The sequence below is a fragment of the Mauremys mutica genome, chromosome 2 (assembly GCF_020497125.1).
Source record: "Mauremys mutica isolate MM-2020 ecotype Southern chromosome 2, ASM2049712v1, whole genome shotgun sequence".
Lineage (NCBI taxonomy): Eukaryota > Metazoa > Chordata > Testudines > Geoemydidae > Mauremys > Mauremys mutica.
Genome location: NC_059073.1, coordinates 19725138 through 19743777, shown reverse-complemented (window position 1 = coordinate 19743777; position 18640 = coordinate 19725138). Strand labels below are relative to the sequence as shown.

At 38.2% G+C, this 18640-nt stretch overlaps 1 protein-coding gene and 1 pseudogene across 4 annotated transcripts in view; both read left to right on the top strand.

The window, feature by feature from the left end:
* Window positions 1-18640, top strand: part of EFR3A (EFR3 homolog A) — a 139641-nt gene that overhangs the window by 107482 nt on the left and 13519 nt on the right. For all 4 annotated transcript variants that reach the window (XM_045006214.1, XM_045006215.1, XM_045006216.1 and 1 more), the window contains 6 exons: window positions 4286-4458; window positions 5063-5138; window positions 5770-5931; window positions 7232-7363; window positions 8198-8265; window positions 9218-9345. In XM_045006214.1, coding sequence (XP_044862149.1) covers window positions 4286-4458; window positions 5063-5138; window positions 5770-5931; window positions 7232-7363; window positions 8198-8265; window positions 9218-9345 — 739 coding nt within the window. The remainder of the gene's footprint in view (window positions 1-4285; window positions 4459-5062; window positions 5139-5769; window positions 5932-7231; window positions 7364-8197; window positions 8266-9217; window positions 9346-18640) is intronic.
* Window positions 16852-16999, top strand: LOC123365511 (annotated as a pseudogene).

Genomic DNA, 18640 nt, shown 5'->3' with positions numbered 1-18640 from the left:
AGCTCAGAAGTTAATCCTCCATTCCCACAGAATAGTTCAGAGGATGTCAGTCATAATTGGAACTGTAGGCCCAAAGAATGCCAGGGAGTTGAAGTGGCTAGTTCTGCCAGCAGTGCTAGCAACCTCAAAGTGGACCATTTTCCCCTCTCCACCACTAGGAGAGCTGAAATTGGTAGAACACTTTCTATACCCATCTAAGGTGTAGGAGTGGGCGCTTATTAAGCACCCAGTGCCTCAGGAGGCGTTATGGTTTAAAATGGCATAGCACTTCAGGCACCATCACTCAGTTAGTGCCTCACCTCCCAAGCCGCCTTCATCTTCTTAAAAGGCATAATTAGAAATACTGATTTTTCACAAATATAGTCTTTTTAAATTTCAAAGTTTCTTCAGCCATTCAAATTCCATTAAAATATGAAATTTACCAAATGACCCGGGGCTCTAGGAAACACCTTATGAGTTTCAGTTGGTTTTAATAACTCATCATTGGTAAAAGGGGCAAAAATGTTTGTAAAGTGACTTAGATTGTGGTTTTGATCACTGTTGCTATATAATAGGTAAGACTCCGATTTTTGTCACGGAATCCATGACTTCCAGAGACCTCTGTGACTTTGGCTGCAGTAGCTGGGAGCTGCAGGGTCCCCCCGCGGCAGCTGGGAGCTGCGGGGAACACTGGCCTCCAGCAGCGGTGGGGGGTAACCCTCAGCTCTTAGCCGGCAGTGCCAGGTACCCCACAGCTCCGGGCCACCAGTGGTGACAAGGGGGTACCCCACCGCTGTCCAGCCAGGGAGGGAATTGTGGGCACCCAGCAGTTTCCCATAGTTATTTTTAGTCAAAGTCAGGGACAGGTCATGGGCTTCCGTGAATTTTTCTTTATTATCCATGACTTTGACTAAAAATATCTGTGACAAAAATCTTAGCCTTAATAGTATGCATACACTAAAAAGCCTACATATCTGTAACCCCAGATAAATTTACAGTTAATTCTCCCATTTTATATTCTCTGTATAGTCTATGGGATTTATTTAATTGAACAAATGAGAAAAGAGATTCAGTTTAAATTTAATTCAAAATTGGTCATTGGGATTGAATCCAGTGAGCAAACAAATGTTCTCAGTATGTCTCAAACCTCACACGTTAATCAGTTATAAAACACAATTCTATTCCAGTTATTATAGTGGAACTTTGATTTTATGATTTTTATAACAAACTTCAAAGACTAATAAAACCAAATGGCAAGAAGTCATGGTTACTGTAGCATTAAATGATCAGGTAACTGCAAAAGAATGGAAAAGGGATATCCTTAATGCATGGGGGTTTCCATGAAACCTCACTTGTTTCCTATAATGCCCATACATTACTGACTCACTATAGCATCTCTTTTCTAAGTGGTTTAAAGGAGTCTGACACATTTCTTAAGGTCTCGTGCCTCAGGCAGGATTGAGAACTTGGGACTCTCTACGTTCCTAGCCCTAATGAGGCTACAGCACAGGGTTCTACAATTTCCTGTGCAACTGTTTTTGCAACACCAAGATGAATATATGCAGCTTCTTCTACACAGTGCATACAGAGAGCTTTATTCTCTGCTTATTTAACTGCATTGGCATTAGTAGAGTTATATCAGCAGAGAATTTCTCCTGTTGGCATAAGCATTTGAAGACTTAGATTAGAAAGAGTAGACTTGGTCTGAACAGATGATTGGAAATCAGGAACTCCCAGAACTCTAATCTCAACTCTGATACTGGCTTTGCAACCTTGATGTTCTTTTAACATAGTTTTGTGTAATTTCCTAAGTTTTTAAAAAACAAACGGGGGGAAAAAAATTCCAGATGTGGCATCATATTGAAACCCTTCTGGTTCATCAGCTGGGTTGGAACCTTTAGATCAGGCAAACTTTTTGGCTCGAGGGCCACATCTGGATATAGAAATTGTATGGTGAGCCATGAATGCTCACGAAATTGGAGTTGGGTGCGGGAGGGGGTGAGACTCTGGACGAGAATACAGTCCAGTGGGTGCAGACTCTTCTACCCATTCCCCGCCAAGTTTGACCCCTTCTAACCCATCTCCTCCAAACTATTCCAGTTTTGTTTCCTCCCTACTGCTTGACTCCTCATCCCAATCTCTAGTCATGAGACTTCTCATCACAGCACCTGTCTCCTTGCCCATTTATTTCTCTGTCTAAATCTCAGTCTCACCCTCCCTTGCTCCCACTCGCTTTGTCCAATTTCTCTCTCCATATGTTCCTTGTCCAATATCAGTCTCCCTCTTGCTCCCAAGCTCCTTGTCCAAGTCTCCCTTTCTGTCTCCTTGTCAATCTCTTTGCCAGCCATACCTTATTCTACCCTCCACTTTTTGGGTCATTGTCAGATCCATCCCCCACCCTGTCTCTCCCCCCCCCCCCACCCATTCCACAAACTCTTGTTCTGAGTCTCCTTGTCCAGCCAGTTCCAATCTACACTTCCTCCCCCAGCTCCCAGTCTCCTTGCCCAAAAACGGAGTCTCCCACCTGCAACTCCCATTCAGAGTCACTTTGCATGATTGGTGCATGCACAATCTGGTTGCACGTTGGAGCTGTGAAGCATTGGAGTTTGGATCCTGTGAGGATGGATTTTCAAAGGTGCTCACCTACCATTTAAGCACCTAGGATATGTCTGCTACACAGCAATGGAAGCTTAGGGTTAGCAGGACTCGAGTCAGCTGACCCATGTCAGGGAACCTCTGGGCTTGAGCGTCTACACTGGGTTAAGGATTTTCTCACCTGTGCTCGAACCTAGGGCTCTGGCGTCCACACTGCAATGCACATGCCTGAGTCAAAGTAACCCAGTCCCAGAGTGCCTAGTGCCCCCCTTACCCACCCCAGTGTCAATATTCTTGCCACATAAATGTGTTGCACTGTGGGAAAACTTTACTGCCCACTCTGGTTCCTAACTCTGACAGTGCTATAAAGGAGCACATCAGTACATACACTGTATAATTAGCTCCTTTAGTAGCTGTCTCAGTATAATGACTGCAGTTTGAGAAGGCTTTATACTGATTTACAATCTAATCTGAGAATTGGGCTCTCCACCTTTAGACTGAGTCACATTGGCAGGAAAATGCACATGTGCACCTGTTCTTAAGATAATTAGGACATCAGTCTCCAGGGCTGTCAAACTATTAAAATGAAACTTTGCAAGTCTTAATTTTTTAAAATGGGATGTTCAATTAAGACATTTTTGTTTGGTTTGTTTTTTATATATTTTTGTCTACGTTACGTATTTTCATTAAAATTATCTTGTTTTAATTTGCTAATGTATGTCTGAGCTGAAATTTTCAGGGTCTGGTGTCTGCCCAAAATGACTTTTAAAAAAAATCAGCTGTTTGACTACACAGAGTGGGGGGAAAAGTTTCACCACTTATTTTAAAACAAAAAAAAAATCACAACCTTTTTTCAAAAACAGATGTAGTGCAGAAAGTGGTGTGGCTAGGAAATTATTCAACCGTAAAATTGCAATTATTGAGAGGAGTTATATTTACATTTTCCAGTAAAATTGGTCAAGTTTTAGGGTTTGAAAGTAGAATGTTTTGTATACACAACACTTGCAATATGAATGTGGTTTTTTACCAATTTTCTAAGCAAAGAGAGGCTGTATTGCATCTGCACATGTGGTTGGGTGACCTTAGATAAGTGTACAACCTTTAGACTGAATGGTTAAAAACCTTCTGTGCCTGGAGCATAGTTTTTTCACATATTTATTATCCAATTTCATATTGCGTCCAGGAGCTTGAAATATGACATGTAGATGCTGATTCTGGAACTGCTTTCACACAGGCTGAGGGATTTGCCCACATGGATACAATTGTACAATAAGGGCTTTGAGGTCATGAGCCAAAGACAATTAGTCAATGGGGAATCTTTCCATTGACTTTAGTGAGTACTGGATCAGGCCCTAAAAGAGGCAGACTTTTGCACAAACCGTTGCCTCATTCAGTGCACGTCTTTCATGGGACAGGGCATTCCTGTAATATCCAGTTTAAGAAATATATATATATTTTTTACAGGGAGAGGGAGACCCAGAAATTCTAGTTTTTTTAAAAAAATCCTCTTAAGGTAATATTAAGAATGCATGAATAAACAGTCAAGTCAGGAAATTCCAAGTTAATTGCATTTACAAATGAACCTATCCCCCCAAACACTTGAACAAAACCTACTCACTTAGAAATGGAGTGGAAATTGAGAATAATTCTTATCTACTAACAGAATAATGGTTTACAATGTATTACTTATGTTCTCTTGAATAATGAACAGGTGACTTCAGGATATAATGCAAAGACTATTGCTGCTGCTCTTCCTGCCCCATTTCTTGATCCTTTATTGTCTCCTTCACTCATGGAAGACTCTGAGTTAAGACAGCTGGTCTTGGAAATATTGCATAATCTTATAGATCGGCATGACAACAGAGCAAAACTTAGAGGAATAAGGTAGTGTTCTGGTTTTAATGGCTTCAGTTATAATAATTGTTTCTAGTTTAATATCCAAATGATAAAGTAATGCATATAGTTAATTATATTTTTTCAAAGCACAAACATTTTAATGCACTATTTTCCCAAACTGTAAGTTGTTAGATATGGTTCCTTGTACACGTAGCTTCCTGTGTCTTATTGTTTACTATGCGTTTTAATAACACTGTAGCCCACTTGGCCATAACAAAACTGGAAAACAGTTATATTGATTGAAGGACAGAGATGGTTCTATGTCCAAGCCTTAATATATTATTTATAAATGGAAGTTCTGAATAGTTGTTGGTTTAATTAAGTTTTTAATTGTGTTTTTTGCTTTGTAGAAGATAGTTGTTGCTCTGTAAAATGCAATCTTCTGTGTTTGAGTCATAATTACTTTTGTTTCCTTCCTTTAAAACTGAAAATTGAATGTGATAGTTAAACATGGATATAATTAAAATGGAAATTGAAAGAATGTTTTGAATAGCTCATATATATTACATAGCCTGTTTTTCCCCATACAACTTCCCTTAACAAATTATAAATAGGTTATTTTATTAAAATGACATACTTGTTGCCTTTGTAGAATAATACCAGATGTTTCTGATCTAAAGATAAAACGAGACAAAATTTCAAGGCAAGATGTGAGCTTCATGAAGAAGGTAATAGCATGAAACAGTTATCTTTTCCTTTTGAAGGAGCATGTAAAGTAGCTGAATCATTAACTCGTCTTTCTTTGCTGCAACATTTTCACATCAAATTAAAAATCTCAATATAAAATTCTTTTATAAATTTATTTTAATTTATAGCACCTTAAAAGCAAGGTACTGAATCATTTCCAAGACAGTTCTGTGCACTGAAGAATTTACAGCTTAATCTCTCATTCAGTGAAAGTACTCACATGCATGAAGTTAGGTACTTTGCAGAATCAGGACTTTAATGACTTTAAGCCCTGATCCTGAAGTAAGTTCCATGCACCCAGACTCATGTCGAGCACCAATAACTTCATTATGGTCCTCCAATACAGATCTAATCCTCAGGTAAACAAACCGGCCCAGCCTGCTAGGGTGCTTACCTTGAACAAGCGGTGGACGGGCTTTGAGAACCACTGTTTTAAACTATTTATATAAGACTGAAAACTGTGTTCACATAAAATGGGAAATTTCTCTAAAATTGCACTCAAGGTAGAAAAGTAGTGCTCTTTTGTTTAATAACCTGTTTTGGTGTATTTTAAAATAATCTTTATTGACAGTATCTTTTCAGTATTGAATGTCCCTTTTCTGCACTTTATAGCACGGGCAGCAATTGTACAGGCACATCTACTTGGGCTGTAAAGAAGAAGATAATGTCCAAAAGAATTTTGAGCTGCTGTACACGTCTCTAGCTCTTATAACAATCGAACTAGCCAATGAAGAAGTGGTTATTGACCTCATTCGACTGGCCATTGCTTTGCAGGTAAGCTTCAAGAATGATACTTGGATTAATCCATTCATGGATTTATTTATTTAATTACTTTGTGGGTATCAGTTATTGGACCAACTTCTGTTGGTGAAAGAAGCAAGTTTACACAGAACTCTTCTTCAGGTCTCAGAAAGGCAGCCAGTGTGTCTCGGGTAAGTACAAGGTGGAACAGATTGTTTAACATACAGAGTTAACACTTGTTGCAAGAGACCATTCAAAGTGAAGTGACCAGTTAACATCTCTCCAGTCATGGGACAAAGGAAGATTAGTGGGTTACAGATTGTTCTAATGAGCCATTACTCTACAAGTAAATAGAAATGAAAATGAAAAGCTGAGTATTGAGATTATTTTATTTTGCACTGGGTTTTTGCATATATTCAGAAACAGGAGCCAAGATTTTCAAGGTAGAAATCTAAATATGTGGCATGAGCACCAGCAGCTTCCTAGCATCTTTGAAAAACAGGCAACTAAATAAGTGCCTGTTTTTCAAACTGCTAAAATTTTGCCTGGGTCTCTTCCATTAAATTAAATAAAATAAGACTGTACTAAAAGGTTGCTAAATACAGTAGAAAGGCAGTGTGATCTCAAAGAATGAACAGGAGTATGGATTCAACAGTTTAGATACCATGGTTATTGGAGCAGTAGAAGAATCTGGATAGAAATAAATCCTGAGCTCTAATCCTGGCTTTTCCAGTGATTCATTATGTGGTCCTAAGCAAGTCATTTCACCTTTCTGACAGTTAACCACTGTGAAGATTAAGGAGCTATTATGTATATATTTTTATATGGTTTGCCTGTGACTCATGCCAATATTTTGTCTGTTTTTAAGTCATCTTGTAAAATTTATGTTTTAAAATAACATTCTTATTTCCTGGAAATACTATATTTAGGATGGGGAGGGAGTCTAATGGGGAAAACACAGGACTAGGTGTCAAATGACATGTGTCCCATGGTGGAGAAGGAAGTAACCCCCAGAGATTTCAAGAGTTAGTCATATCCTATGGGGATAGAGTTGAATTGGGTCCCTGTGCTTTGCTCTACTATACTCATGGTGTAACTGTGGGTCCTTACATTCCCTTACATTAGTTGTTCCCAGCTGTAGAATGAGGCTATTGCTTACCTACTTCAAGAATGTTAAGAGGCTATGTATTAGAACTGCACGGAGACCTTCAAATGAAGGCATTAAGCACTAGTTACTAGTTAGTAGTGTACACATAGTGATTATGAAACATTCATGTAAATTCAGAATAACTTGTAAATGTTGAGTCACTTGATGTTTTCCTTTTTATTATAGGATATCGTCATCATTAATGAGGATAACTTGCCAATGTTCAATCGCTGTGGTGTCATGGCATTGGTTGCTGCCTACCTCAACTTTCTAAGTCAGATGATTGCAGTCCCTGCCTTTTGCCAGCATGTCAGCAAGGTAGTATAAAATCAGTCATTTCAATAGTTAGCATGGCATTTCATACACTACAATAATTAAATAACTTTTGCTAAATGTTTCTTTTCTTTTTTGTGTCTTTTGCATAGCAACATGCTGACTGATTTTAAAGCGTAGAAAGACTTCATGTAATAGGTAGAATATGTAGAGATACTGCCATTATTATCACTTTCGCCTTATGAGCACACCCTCCTTTCTGCATAATTTGTGTTGTCGTCATATCTGTTGCAATGGCCTCTCTAGTAGATGTATTAGCAGCTGCATTTCTTACTGAAGAATCTTGGGACTATGAAGCTGGACGCACTGTAAGATGATATTCAACTCTCTCTCCAGAGACTCTGTATAATAAGAACTAAGGCCCATAATATCTCTGTGCCTGTTAATACTACAATAGTGCCGTCTCTGTCAGCTCAGTGGGAATTGCATACTACCTTCAAGCTTGTCCGGTTAATTTTCACCTCTTCTAATGTAGCATTTTAATTTTGTTCACCTACATTACTTTTCATTATAATTGAAATTTTATATTTATTGGCCAGATCCTTGGCTAGTGTAAAACATATAGCTCCGTTGCCTTCAGAGAAGCCATATTGATTTATACCAACTGAGAATCTAGCCGACAGGCTAAAATAAACAAAAGTTATTTTAGGTATTGGTTAGTTTAGGGGAAAACATATCTTAACCTATTCAAACCAGTAGTGCACCATTGTGGTGGTATCTGCTGCACAATATATGCAATATTCTGTATGGACAAATAAATATTAAATATGTCAGTATAAGAATGAAAAGTTTACTTGCATTACTTCACTTGTTTTTCAGGTCATTGAAACGCGAACTGTGGAAGCACCCTATTTTCTTCCAGAAAACATCTTCAAAGACAAGCTCACGTATGTAGATACAAATATTTATAATAGAATGAATGATGATGCATTTTAATATTCCCTTTATTGAGATTAAACAATTGTACATCGTAGGAGTACGTTGAATCTATGGAAAAGTGGCACAGAAAGGGTAATGATACACAAACTGGGGAAGGAGAATGTAGTATTAAAGATAAGATGGGAAATCTCAGTTTTAATTTCTTAATAAAAGGTTAGTCAGAAGTAAATTGCATATTGATGCTAAACTGTCTGAGTAGTACAAGGTATTTTATTAGTACTCTGTGTAACCTTAAAATGTAGTGTAGTATCCTAAACCCTTCAGAAGTGGAGAGCCACACTTAATAATAGAATTGTTACCTACATCATAATCTTTCAAATCCATAAAAGATGATTGGGAAAGTTATTCTTGATTGTAATCTGATCTGATTATTAGAACATCTATTTCATTTGCAATTACTTTGAACTGGTGGATCAAAATGAGGCCAAGAATATCTTAGCAACTCCTAGACTAGGTGAAGAATAAACAGTGATGATTAAGTTGCAAATCGTCTAGGTGTGTTGTGTTAAGGGGACTCATGATAGGTTTTTAAATGTACAGAGAAATTAAAGCTTTGAATATATCTATTAATAACCAATTTAACTATGTTCCTTTCTATCGAAACATCAACACGACTCCTCTCTAGGTGATAGTTGACTTCCAATATAATCTTGATTTATTTTCAGAGGGGTAGCCGTGTTAGTCTGGATCTGTAAAAGCAGCAGAGTGTCCTGTGGCACCTTATAGACAGACGTATTGGAGCATCCGACAAAGTGGGTATTCACCCATGAAAGCTCATGCTCCAATACGTCTGTTAGCCTATAAGGTGCCACAGGACTCTTTGCTGCTTTTGATTTATTTTATTACATGTGTAGATCTGTATCAATAAATATTAATTGCTAAATATATATTATTTGACAGTCTTCCCAAATCTTTGGAGAAGCATGAAAAAAACTTGTTTTTCCTGACAAACAAGATTGCAGAATCATTAGGCGGCAGTGGATACAGTGTGGAAAGATTGTCGGTGCCATATGTGCCCCAGGTAACAGGTAAGCAGTAATCAGTGACCTAAATATTACAACAGCAGCTACTAAGAATTCATTTTGTCTCATGTCTGATCTGTCACCCACATCCAAACTATATTTAATTTGAATACTTTGCATCAAAATTTCATGGCAGTATAATTTCTGTTTTCCTCAGAAGTAAGAGTTTGTTCATGGTGTACTGTACAGCGTACAACACAGGATTTTAACTCCTCGAATTATTTTCTGCATCCTTTTAAAAAAAGGAAAAAAAGAGCCACAAAGAGGAAAGTTTTAACTTCACTTTGATTTCATTAAAAAGTCTTTATTTGTTAAATGAGATGGTAGTGCTTATTACTAAATTTCTGAAATTACTTTGTATTACAGTATTAAGTCAATGTTGAATCTCTGTATACACATTAATTGTTCACTAGATAAGTAATTTAAATCCAGTCCTGGTTCGTAAATGTTCACTCTTTGACTGAATGGTGGCCTGAGTTACTGGGCTCAGTCAAATTTGCAGTAAATCATGGGTTCACATAACAAAAATACTTGGAAAGGCAGTGTTTCCTAATGGATAGAGCAGTGGACTGGAACTCAGGAGACCTGGGTTCTGTTCCCACTGGCCTGCTTGATGAACTTGGGCAAATCGCATTGCTTCTTTTCCTCAGTTTCTGTATATGTAAAAAAGGAATAATGAGGCTTATGTCCTTTAAAGTGCTTTGAGATCTACTGATGAACAAGATATTGTATGTATTATGTTTGTCTCTAATTAGCACATTTGTTGCCTCTTAATACTAGGGAGATGGACTGCGCTGTTGACGATAAAATATCTCCATGTAGAAGCATTGTGGGAGCTTTTACCCTCCACAATGTGCAAATAACTTTTCTGGTTGTGTTGCTAGAAAAAGCGATCTCATGTTTTTGGTGTTTTGTTTTCCTATTTTTTTGCTTAGCAAAGAAATTTTCTTTCTAGAGTTCCTGCTTCAAGGCCTGATATATATATTTTGTGGATTTATATTATTGTAACTATGGGTCATTTGGGGGGATTAACCCCCCAGGATGTCTCAAGCTGAATTATAAACTTTTACAGCCTAAATTTAACATTCCTAGTTGGGAGATATGGATCAGGTACAGAAGGGGACACAGTACACACTGATCAACAAGTCACAGAGGCCACGAAAGCTCTAATCTTAAGAGAGTTTTGCTGGGGAGTCGTAAAATGGTGCTCTCAGCACTTTCTGCTGCTAAGGTTGCATCTCACAGTAAGAGGAGGAAATTCCATATCTATGTGGAAACATTTCAGTACCTTATAAATGTGTTAACCTTTTCACTATTTGCAGATGCCAGATAGAATAATGTAATCCTTTATGTTAAAATTGAAGGAAAATGCCAGGTGTCGGCAAAAGAAGCATTTGTTGTTTTCTTTTAAGAAGACATGCCTTTAATTTCTTTGGGATGGGAATGAAGAGAGGTTGGCTGATCTGAATTTCATGCAAAAAGTTCAAATTCTTGTATGAAACAAATCAATTTCTGTTTCGTAATCTTCACACAAATTGACATAAAGGGTGCTGATATTTGGGTTACAGATGAGCTCATTAAATAAAGCAGATTTTTTTTCTTAGATACAATGTAAAAAGTTAAAATGATTGTTACTACATTAGGTCTTGATTCAAAAAGCACACCTATTTAGAAAGGGTATTTAAGCACATGAAGCCAGTAGGATTAAAGCGCGTGCTTAACTGCTTTCCTTAATAGGGATGGATTTAAGCACTTTACTACATCAGGCCCTGAATTAGTTGTTCATATGTACTTGAATGTGAGTTAGTTTCTTTTATGTTTTATTTTGATTGTGCTACTTTTTGCAGAAAAGTAATTTGAACTGGTTACAAGTGGACTAATTATTAGCTGGTTGAAAAATGGAATTCCCCATACTGTGAGAGATTCTGAGATTTTGAATTTTTCATTTCATCTCAAATTGGGACGAAAAGTTGAAATCTTGGAATTTTTTGTGAAATCAAATATTCTGAAATATTTCATTTTGATCTTCTCAAGACATTTCAACTTTTAATTACTAGTATATTATAGTTTACAATAGAATAAAATGATAAAGTTAAAACACAATTTTTTGCTAATTTCCCATCAAAATTTCAATAGTTTGTACATCCCTGTTAGGAATGCTAGTGCCAATGTGGGATCCAGGCCTGTATTTTCACCTGAAATGTTATTTTGGGGTTTGCTTGCCTATTTAATTTTTTGGTATTTTTGCTTGCCTATTTAATTTAATGTATGTGTAACAAAGGGATCCTTACACAGTATTTTTGTCACATATTAGTATGTTGCTTTTGTCTAAGCCAGATGGGCTTGTTAGTATAATGGGAACAGATAAAAGTAGCTAAAGTGTTACTGGGAATGGTGGAAGTATAATATATGAGCGCACACTTGAAGACTGCCTCAACTCCTATCTCAAGGCAAGGTCAAGCAGCCATTCGGGACGGGCAAGAGGGGATTGAAGGGGAAGGTAAAACACTAAAAGACCAGGGAAATACCTGCCCCTGACTGTAGCACAACCTCATGCCTTACCCCTTCCATGGGGTACAAACGGGGTGGGATGAAGACCCCAGACTCACAACCCCCCAAAATGGAACAGGACTATAAGTTGCAAGGGGTGGGACTGTGGGTGTGCATTTCAGGTATAATTAGGGCCCTACCAAATTCATTGCCATGAAAAATGTGTCATGGACCATGAAACCTGGTTTCCCCCCATGAAATCTGGTCTTTTGTGTGCTTTTACCCTGTACTATACAGATTTCACGTGGAAGACCAGCATTTCTCAAACTGTCTTGACCCAAAAGGGAGTTGCAGGGGGGTTGCAAGGTTATTTTATGGGGGTCGTGAGATTGCCACCCTTACTTCTGCACTGCTGTAGGCAGCAATGCTGCCTTCAAAGCTGGGCAGATGGAGAGCAGCAGCTGTTGGCCTATGACCGTGCAATTGACCAAAATGGACCATGAATTTGGTAGGGCCCTAGGTATAATGCCTACTGAAGAGGGGGAAGACAGAATACTGGGAAACAAGGCTCTGTGGCATCAGAGTTCTGGGACAACACATGCTTGCTGAAAACTAACCCCAATAAACATCGCATTGCCTGCACTTCGGACTTCTGGTCTTCTGCTTTCTGTCTTCATGACAAGAACCGGGGAGAGGGTAAAGGAAACGCCTTCTAACAGTACCTGTGAAACATTTTGATTTAGTTGAATAATTTCCAACAGAAAAATCTTCAGTGAGAGTTTTTGAGCTACTTAAATATTTAAATGCTTAGGGAAATTTTTTAAAATATATGGGGTAAACAACTAGTAACTTTCTTTTCTTCAGTGCATAACTTTTCTTAATCGTCTTACAAAGTCCTGTTCTGATGATAAAAATAAGAAGCTGGAGGAAGTGAATGTTTTGAACCTTAAGAGTTGTTGTTGTGAGACAAGACCAAAGTTCTTCTATCTGTTTTCATGCCAATCACTAGTATTGGGGAGAGTTTTATTAACATATTTCTTATCTGAGCAATAGAATTTCTGTGATTTTCTGCCTTTTCTTCTGTATCTTTTGCTTCATAGCTGATACTTAAACATATTTTTTTATTCTCATTCTTGTTTTTTTTTTTAATTTAGCTCTATTTCCATCAGGCAAAAAGCCTCATAAATGCAGACACAAATCAAAAGGTAAATCCGAACCGTAGGTCTGCCTGTCCTCCTCATAGCTATCATGTGTGGATAGGACATACCCCACCCAACTGCTTTTAGAAGACCTTTAGATAAATAGGCGAGAAATTCTGTGGTACATAGTTTTCATTTCTTTGTTTTCCTCCTGTTTTTCTGCCTCAGTCCTCATGCTGTAGCTAGTTTTTTGTAGCTGTAATTTTATCAAGTTTCCCTTTGTTTTTATTCTTGGACTTTGAATTCTAAAATGTGGTGGTTTCCTTCTGTTTTCTTTTCCCAAAGATTTAATAGCTTCATAACTATCAATTTTGTAATTGTTCCAAGTGCTGCCTCGTAATCATATCTCATGTACTCCATGGCAAGCTTCAGCAAGATGCCAGGCCTCTGCTGCACTACAGTGCAGCAAAAATGTAAATACTGTGGAAAATTTTAAAACAGATCTTTATGGAAAAATACGGTCAAATCAGTAGCTCTTGTTTATTTTCATATTAAATTCAACTTATTCACCTTGTTCCACATTTTTGTTATGCCATAGGCTTTTGTATTGAAAATGCATAATTGCGACATAGAAGTAATCAGAAGCAGGTGGAGGTTATTACAGCAGAATCCAGGGCAGTTGGGACTTTTGGTACACAGAGAAGTTTTCAGAGGATGTTTGGGTTCATAAGGCAAGCACATTAGCTCAGTGTTTCTGGTAAAAAGATCATCAGTAAAATAGCATTGTCCTTTAAAGTGTCCTAGTTAGGTTACAGTATGTGCATCCCATTGAGATGAATGAGGTAATTCATATCTGACACAGCTAATGTTTAAGATTGTCTGCAGAGTCAGGAACATGACAATTTATTGGTTTGCAATTGGGTGTATCTGCACTGCACCGTTAATCTGGGTGCTTGGCCCTGCTGCAAGCATCCCCACACCAAAGCCCTATCCATGTTACTGTGTTTTCACTGTTTCTCCACTCCTATTCTAGAATAAGCATGTCCACATATAGAGTTACTCAGGACTAGCTACTGCGCTTTGAATTCACACTCTGCCTTAATCCAGATTCATTTGCAAGTCTAGACAAGCATTCAGTTAGTTGAGAAGAAAATCTTAAATACAGTGAGGGTTAGAAAAGAAAGTAATAAGAGAGCTTATATTCTAGATCACAGTTGTTTAGTACAGGCGAGTTGCATCATACACGCATTTAACTTACGTGAATTCAACTATACGCACTCGGCAAAAAAAAGAAAAACAAGAAGATACCTGTAAGTAGTGTGGGCGATTCCACCCAATGAGCATATGCCCCAGAGTGAGCGTGAGATGGGAGATGTGAATCTGCTGTTCCCTTAGTCGGTCTCAGTTCCCATGTGCCTCTCATAGTGTGAGCATCTCACCACACTGAGTGTGATTCTAGTGTTTAAAGGTACGTATTTTTTGTACAACATGGCCCCTAAACGCAAGCCAACTACTTCATCTGGTGCTCAACCCAAGAGAATCAAGTCCATCAGTTCTCCGAGTTTGGTCAGGTCTGCCCTGTGGAAATCCACTGTCTCTTTCTGCTCTTTTCCCTCCTACCATTTCATAGAATCATGAACTCTATCATTTCATTTTCACCTAAGCTGCCTTCCACCTTCAGATTCCCAACTAGTTCCTCCCTGTTTATCTCCAGAGACAAAGTGACTTTTTGACTATACCCAAAATTTTTGCCTAAAGTGGTCTCTGTTTCATTTGAACCAGTATATTTACCTGTTTTTTCCTAAGTTGCATTCATCTCTGGAGGAGCAGCATCTCCATATCTTAGATGTCAGACGATGTCTAGCCTTTCATCTGGACATATCTGGAATATGCGGCTGCATCTACTTGAAGAAGAAGAAGAAACACTTACTTACTATAACTGTGGTTCTTTGAGATATGATGCAGATTTGTATTCTATGACCAACCCTCTGTCCCCTGTGTATTGAAGTCTTGTGTCCACATATTCGGTGCCAAAGAACTGAGGGAGGATTGGGGCAGTGCTACCTCATATAGCCAGAGGAGGGTCTATGGCCATGGAGCACAAGCACTGCCCCCCCCCACCCCCACACAAGTACTGCTAGGTAAATTTGTCCAGCTCTGGTGCACTGGGTGCACATTTGCCTAGGTGGAATATTCATCTGTATCACGTCTCAAAGAACCACGGTCCTGTAAATAAACATTTCTTGTCTTTTCCTCCTCATTGAGTAATGGGCCCACTCCATCCTTGATCTTCCTCTTGCTTCACATGTATTGGTAATATGTTTTCTTGTTAACTTTTATGTCTCTAGCTAGTTTTATCTAGCTTTGTGACTTGGCCTTTCTAATTTTGTCTTTACATGCTTGTGTTGTGTTTTTAATATTCATCCTTCATTATTTGACCGTTTCCACTTTTTGTATAACTCTTTCTTTTGTGTTTCAGGTCATTGAAGACATCCTGGTTAAGACAGAGTGGTCTCTTACCATGCTTCCTATCTTTTCTATGCATTGGGATAATTTACTCTTGTGCCCTTAATAATGTTTCTTTTAAAACCCACCAACTCTTCTGAATTCTTTTCCCTTAGGCAAGATCCCATGAGAATCAAGTCCATCAGTTCTCTGAGTTTGGTCAGGTCTGCCCTGTGGAAATCCACTGTCTTTTTCTGCTCTTTTCCCTCCTACCATTTCATAGAATCGTGAACTCTATCATTTCACTTTCACCTAAGCTGCCTTCCACCTTCAGATTCCCAACTAGTTCCTCCCTGTTTATCAGAATCGAATATAGAATGGCCACTCTCCTACCCCCTTTCTCCACCTTCTGTAATTATAAATCTCCAATGCGTTCCCAGAAGTCATTGCATAATCTGTGCCCTGCTGTATTTTTCTCAGCAGATGTCTGAGTAGTTGAACTCTCCCATCACTACCAAGTCCAGTGTTTTGGATGCTTTTGGCAGTTGTTCGGAAAAAGCCTCATCCACCTCTTCTTCTTGGTTAGGTGGTCTATAGTAGACACCTACCATTACATCATCTTTGTTTTTTATCCTTATTTGGAGACTTTCAACAGGTTTGCCTCCCACTTCTATCTTTTGTTCATAACAAAATCTTTGAGGATGACAGCTATAATTCAAACATGGATCACTAGCTTTGTAGCCTTCTTTTGATTAATAGTTTCCTCTGTCTTGCAATGGAGGCCTTTGTTGCTTTATTCCTTTGAATTGCCTGGTGGTAAAGAAAGACTAGCATCTCGTTTGCCAGGCCTTGTCCTTCTGTGCAGTAGGAGTCAGATGGAATGAAGGAAGAGTTATTTCCTTGAAAAATCTTTTTACAAAAAAAAAAAGTCTGCACTATTTTGCATTTTGGAGAATGCAGTATTACTCTTCTAATACAGAGTGCCCAGTTCTGAAATTCTGGCTTAGTTTACTGCTAGGATTAAAAATACTGCTTTTGTCATCCTGAAAAAGGATGACCAGCTTTAAGGACTTGAAAATATCTGATGCTCATTTATACTACAATAAGAAACTCTTATGCTGTTCTTAAAGTGGATGTAAAAAGTGATTTTATTTATTTTTAAATCAGTGTATTATAAAGCAAATTAGAGGAACCTTAATGTAGATGGGAATCAGGTACTATATCACTTGATTAAACATGTTATCACCCATGTAAATCTAACTCCTTCTATTTAAAAGATCACATTTTGAGAGAAACATTTTTTGGGCACTGGGTCTTTATGTAGAAAAGGAAAAATGGATGCTGTAGGAAGCTTGGAAGTAAGGAGCTTCATATTGGTCTCTTGTTTGATGCTGACCACACTGGATAATCCATGTCTATATAAATTGGTTAATAATCAAAACCATGGTGGTATCGTATAAAAACCCAGCCAAAAGTGCATATGTCCATTGCACTGTGGGTGTGTTGACCCCTGTGATTTCTCCAAATGCGGGAAACTCAACTGCATAATTTGTGGTAGTGGGGGACTGTGTTCGTGCTTTCCACAGGCTAACTTGACTAATCGGAAAGCTCCAAAGGGCCCATATGATATTTAACACACAGGTATGGGCTTGCTTTTCCTAGTCAACAAAATATTCTGAGTGCAATCACCTTGTTTTCCTAGTATGTAAAATTAAAGCGTGTCAAAAGAGGGGAGGCATCTGTACACACAGAACCATGCTGAATCCAGCATAGGACAAAAAGTATGTGGATTATACATAAGGCAGCAAGGTGGCAGCAAAGATACAATTTTGTCTTGCATTTATTTCTTATAGTCAGCATTCGTTATGCTCTCCTCAAATTCCTATACGTTCTTTGGGTGTCATATGGAACAAGTAGGGAGTAGCAGGTCGGCATCAGAAAATTAAAGATGAGCCAGATTCTCCAAAATACCTTTATCAATATGGAGTATCTCTGGCAACCATATTAAAATACATCTTCAGCTTTATTTCAGTGCACGGGTAATAATAAATTAGCTAAATTAGTCCTAATACCTGTAATCTATGTGGAAGCCTCAGGCTGGTTTGTCTGTGTCTCCCCTGTGTGTTTGTTCTTCACTCTGTCCTTTTTATTCTATAAAACTAGTCCTATTTTATTTTTAAGACTATATTGAGCCATATTTCTTGTTTTTCTGAAGAGACAGGAAGCCAATGGAAAGCTATCGAAAGGAGTGCTTGAGTTGTGCTTTGTACTACAACATTGTGTTTGCAAAGGAAAATGAGATGAATGTAGAAAAGTACAAAACTAAATTAATAGGTGGGAACAATAACAAATTCAACACTCAGGAAATGTAGTAAGTCTCAGGCCTAATATTCAGAACCTTGAGCCACCATCTCATGTTGCTCAAACATGTGGTCAATTAAGGAGTAATAATGCTGGGGAATTCAGAAAGTGAGGTCTTCTACATGTGACGTGTGGGATTCCAAGCTCCACTAGGGATGTGGAGGACCTCCCTTGCCATACATTAATATACCTTTGCCATGTGACTATTGCACGCCTGTGTTATATAGGTTGGTGGTGATAGGCCTCAGGTTTCTGCATCATAATTGGCACCCTTGTCAGCAATCTTAGGAGAAGTCAAGAATTGAATGAGCAATGAAGTCTGAGCTAACTTAATCTGTAGAATTGGACCTTTTAGAACAGGGTTGAGGAACTTCAGCCAGAGCAACACAAAGAAGATTGTGGCAGCCAATGATATAATACTTCCATGCATAAATCTAGAGGGCCTTAATTTTCCATTCATGAGCTTCAACAAGCACTTTTTCTTATAAAAATTTGGAACAAGGTACGAGTAAGTAATTACCTGTGCTGTCACATTACAAGACTCATGGGAAGGAGTGGAGGAGAATGGAAAATCGAATCAAATGTATAGCAAAACACTGAGTCAAATTTGGCACTGAGTCCTGAATGTTCCCTATTAAATGCAATTCTACTGCTCCCTCTAGCATTAATGAAACTACCATACTCTTAACAAAAAAGTGTAATCAGTCTTGCATTCCAAAAATTTTTGCAGGCAGTTAAACTTTCAAAAGTGCCTCTTGATGCAATAACAAGAAAGGAAGGAAATGGTTGTGTAACCAAACTGGGGACCTATGTTGTAAACTAAGTTATGTCCAGCAAATTAAGTCCAGATGACTGGAGGATAGCTA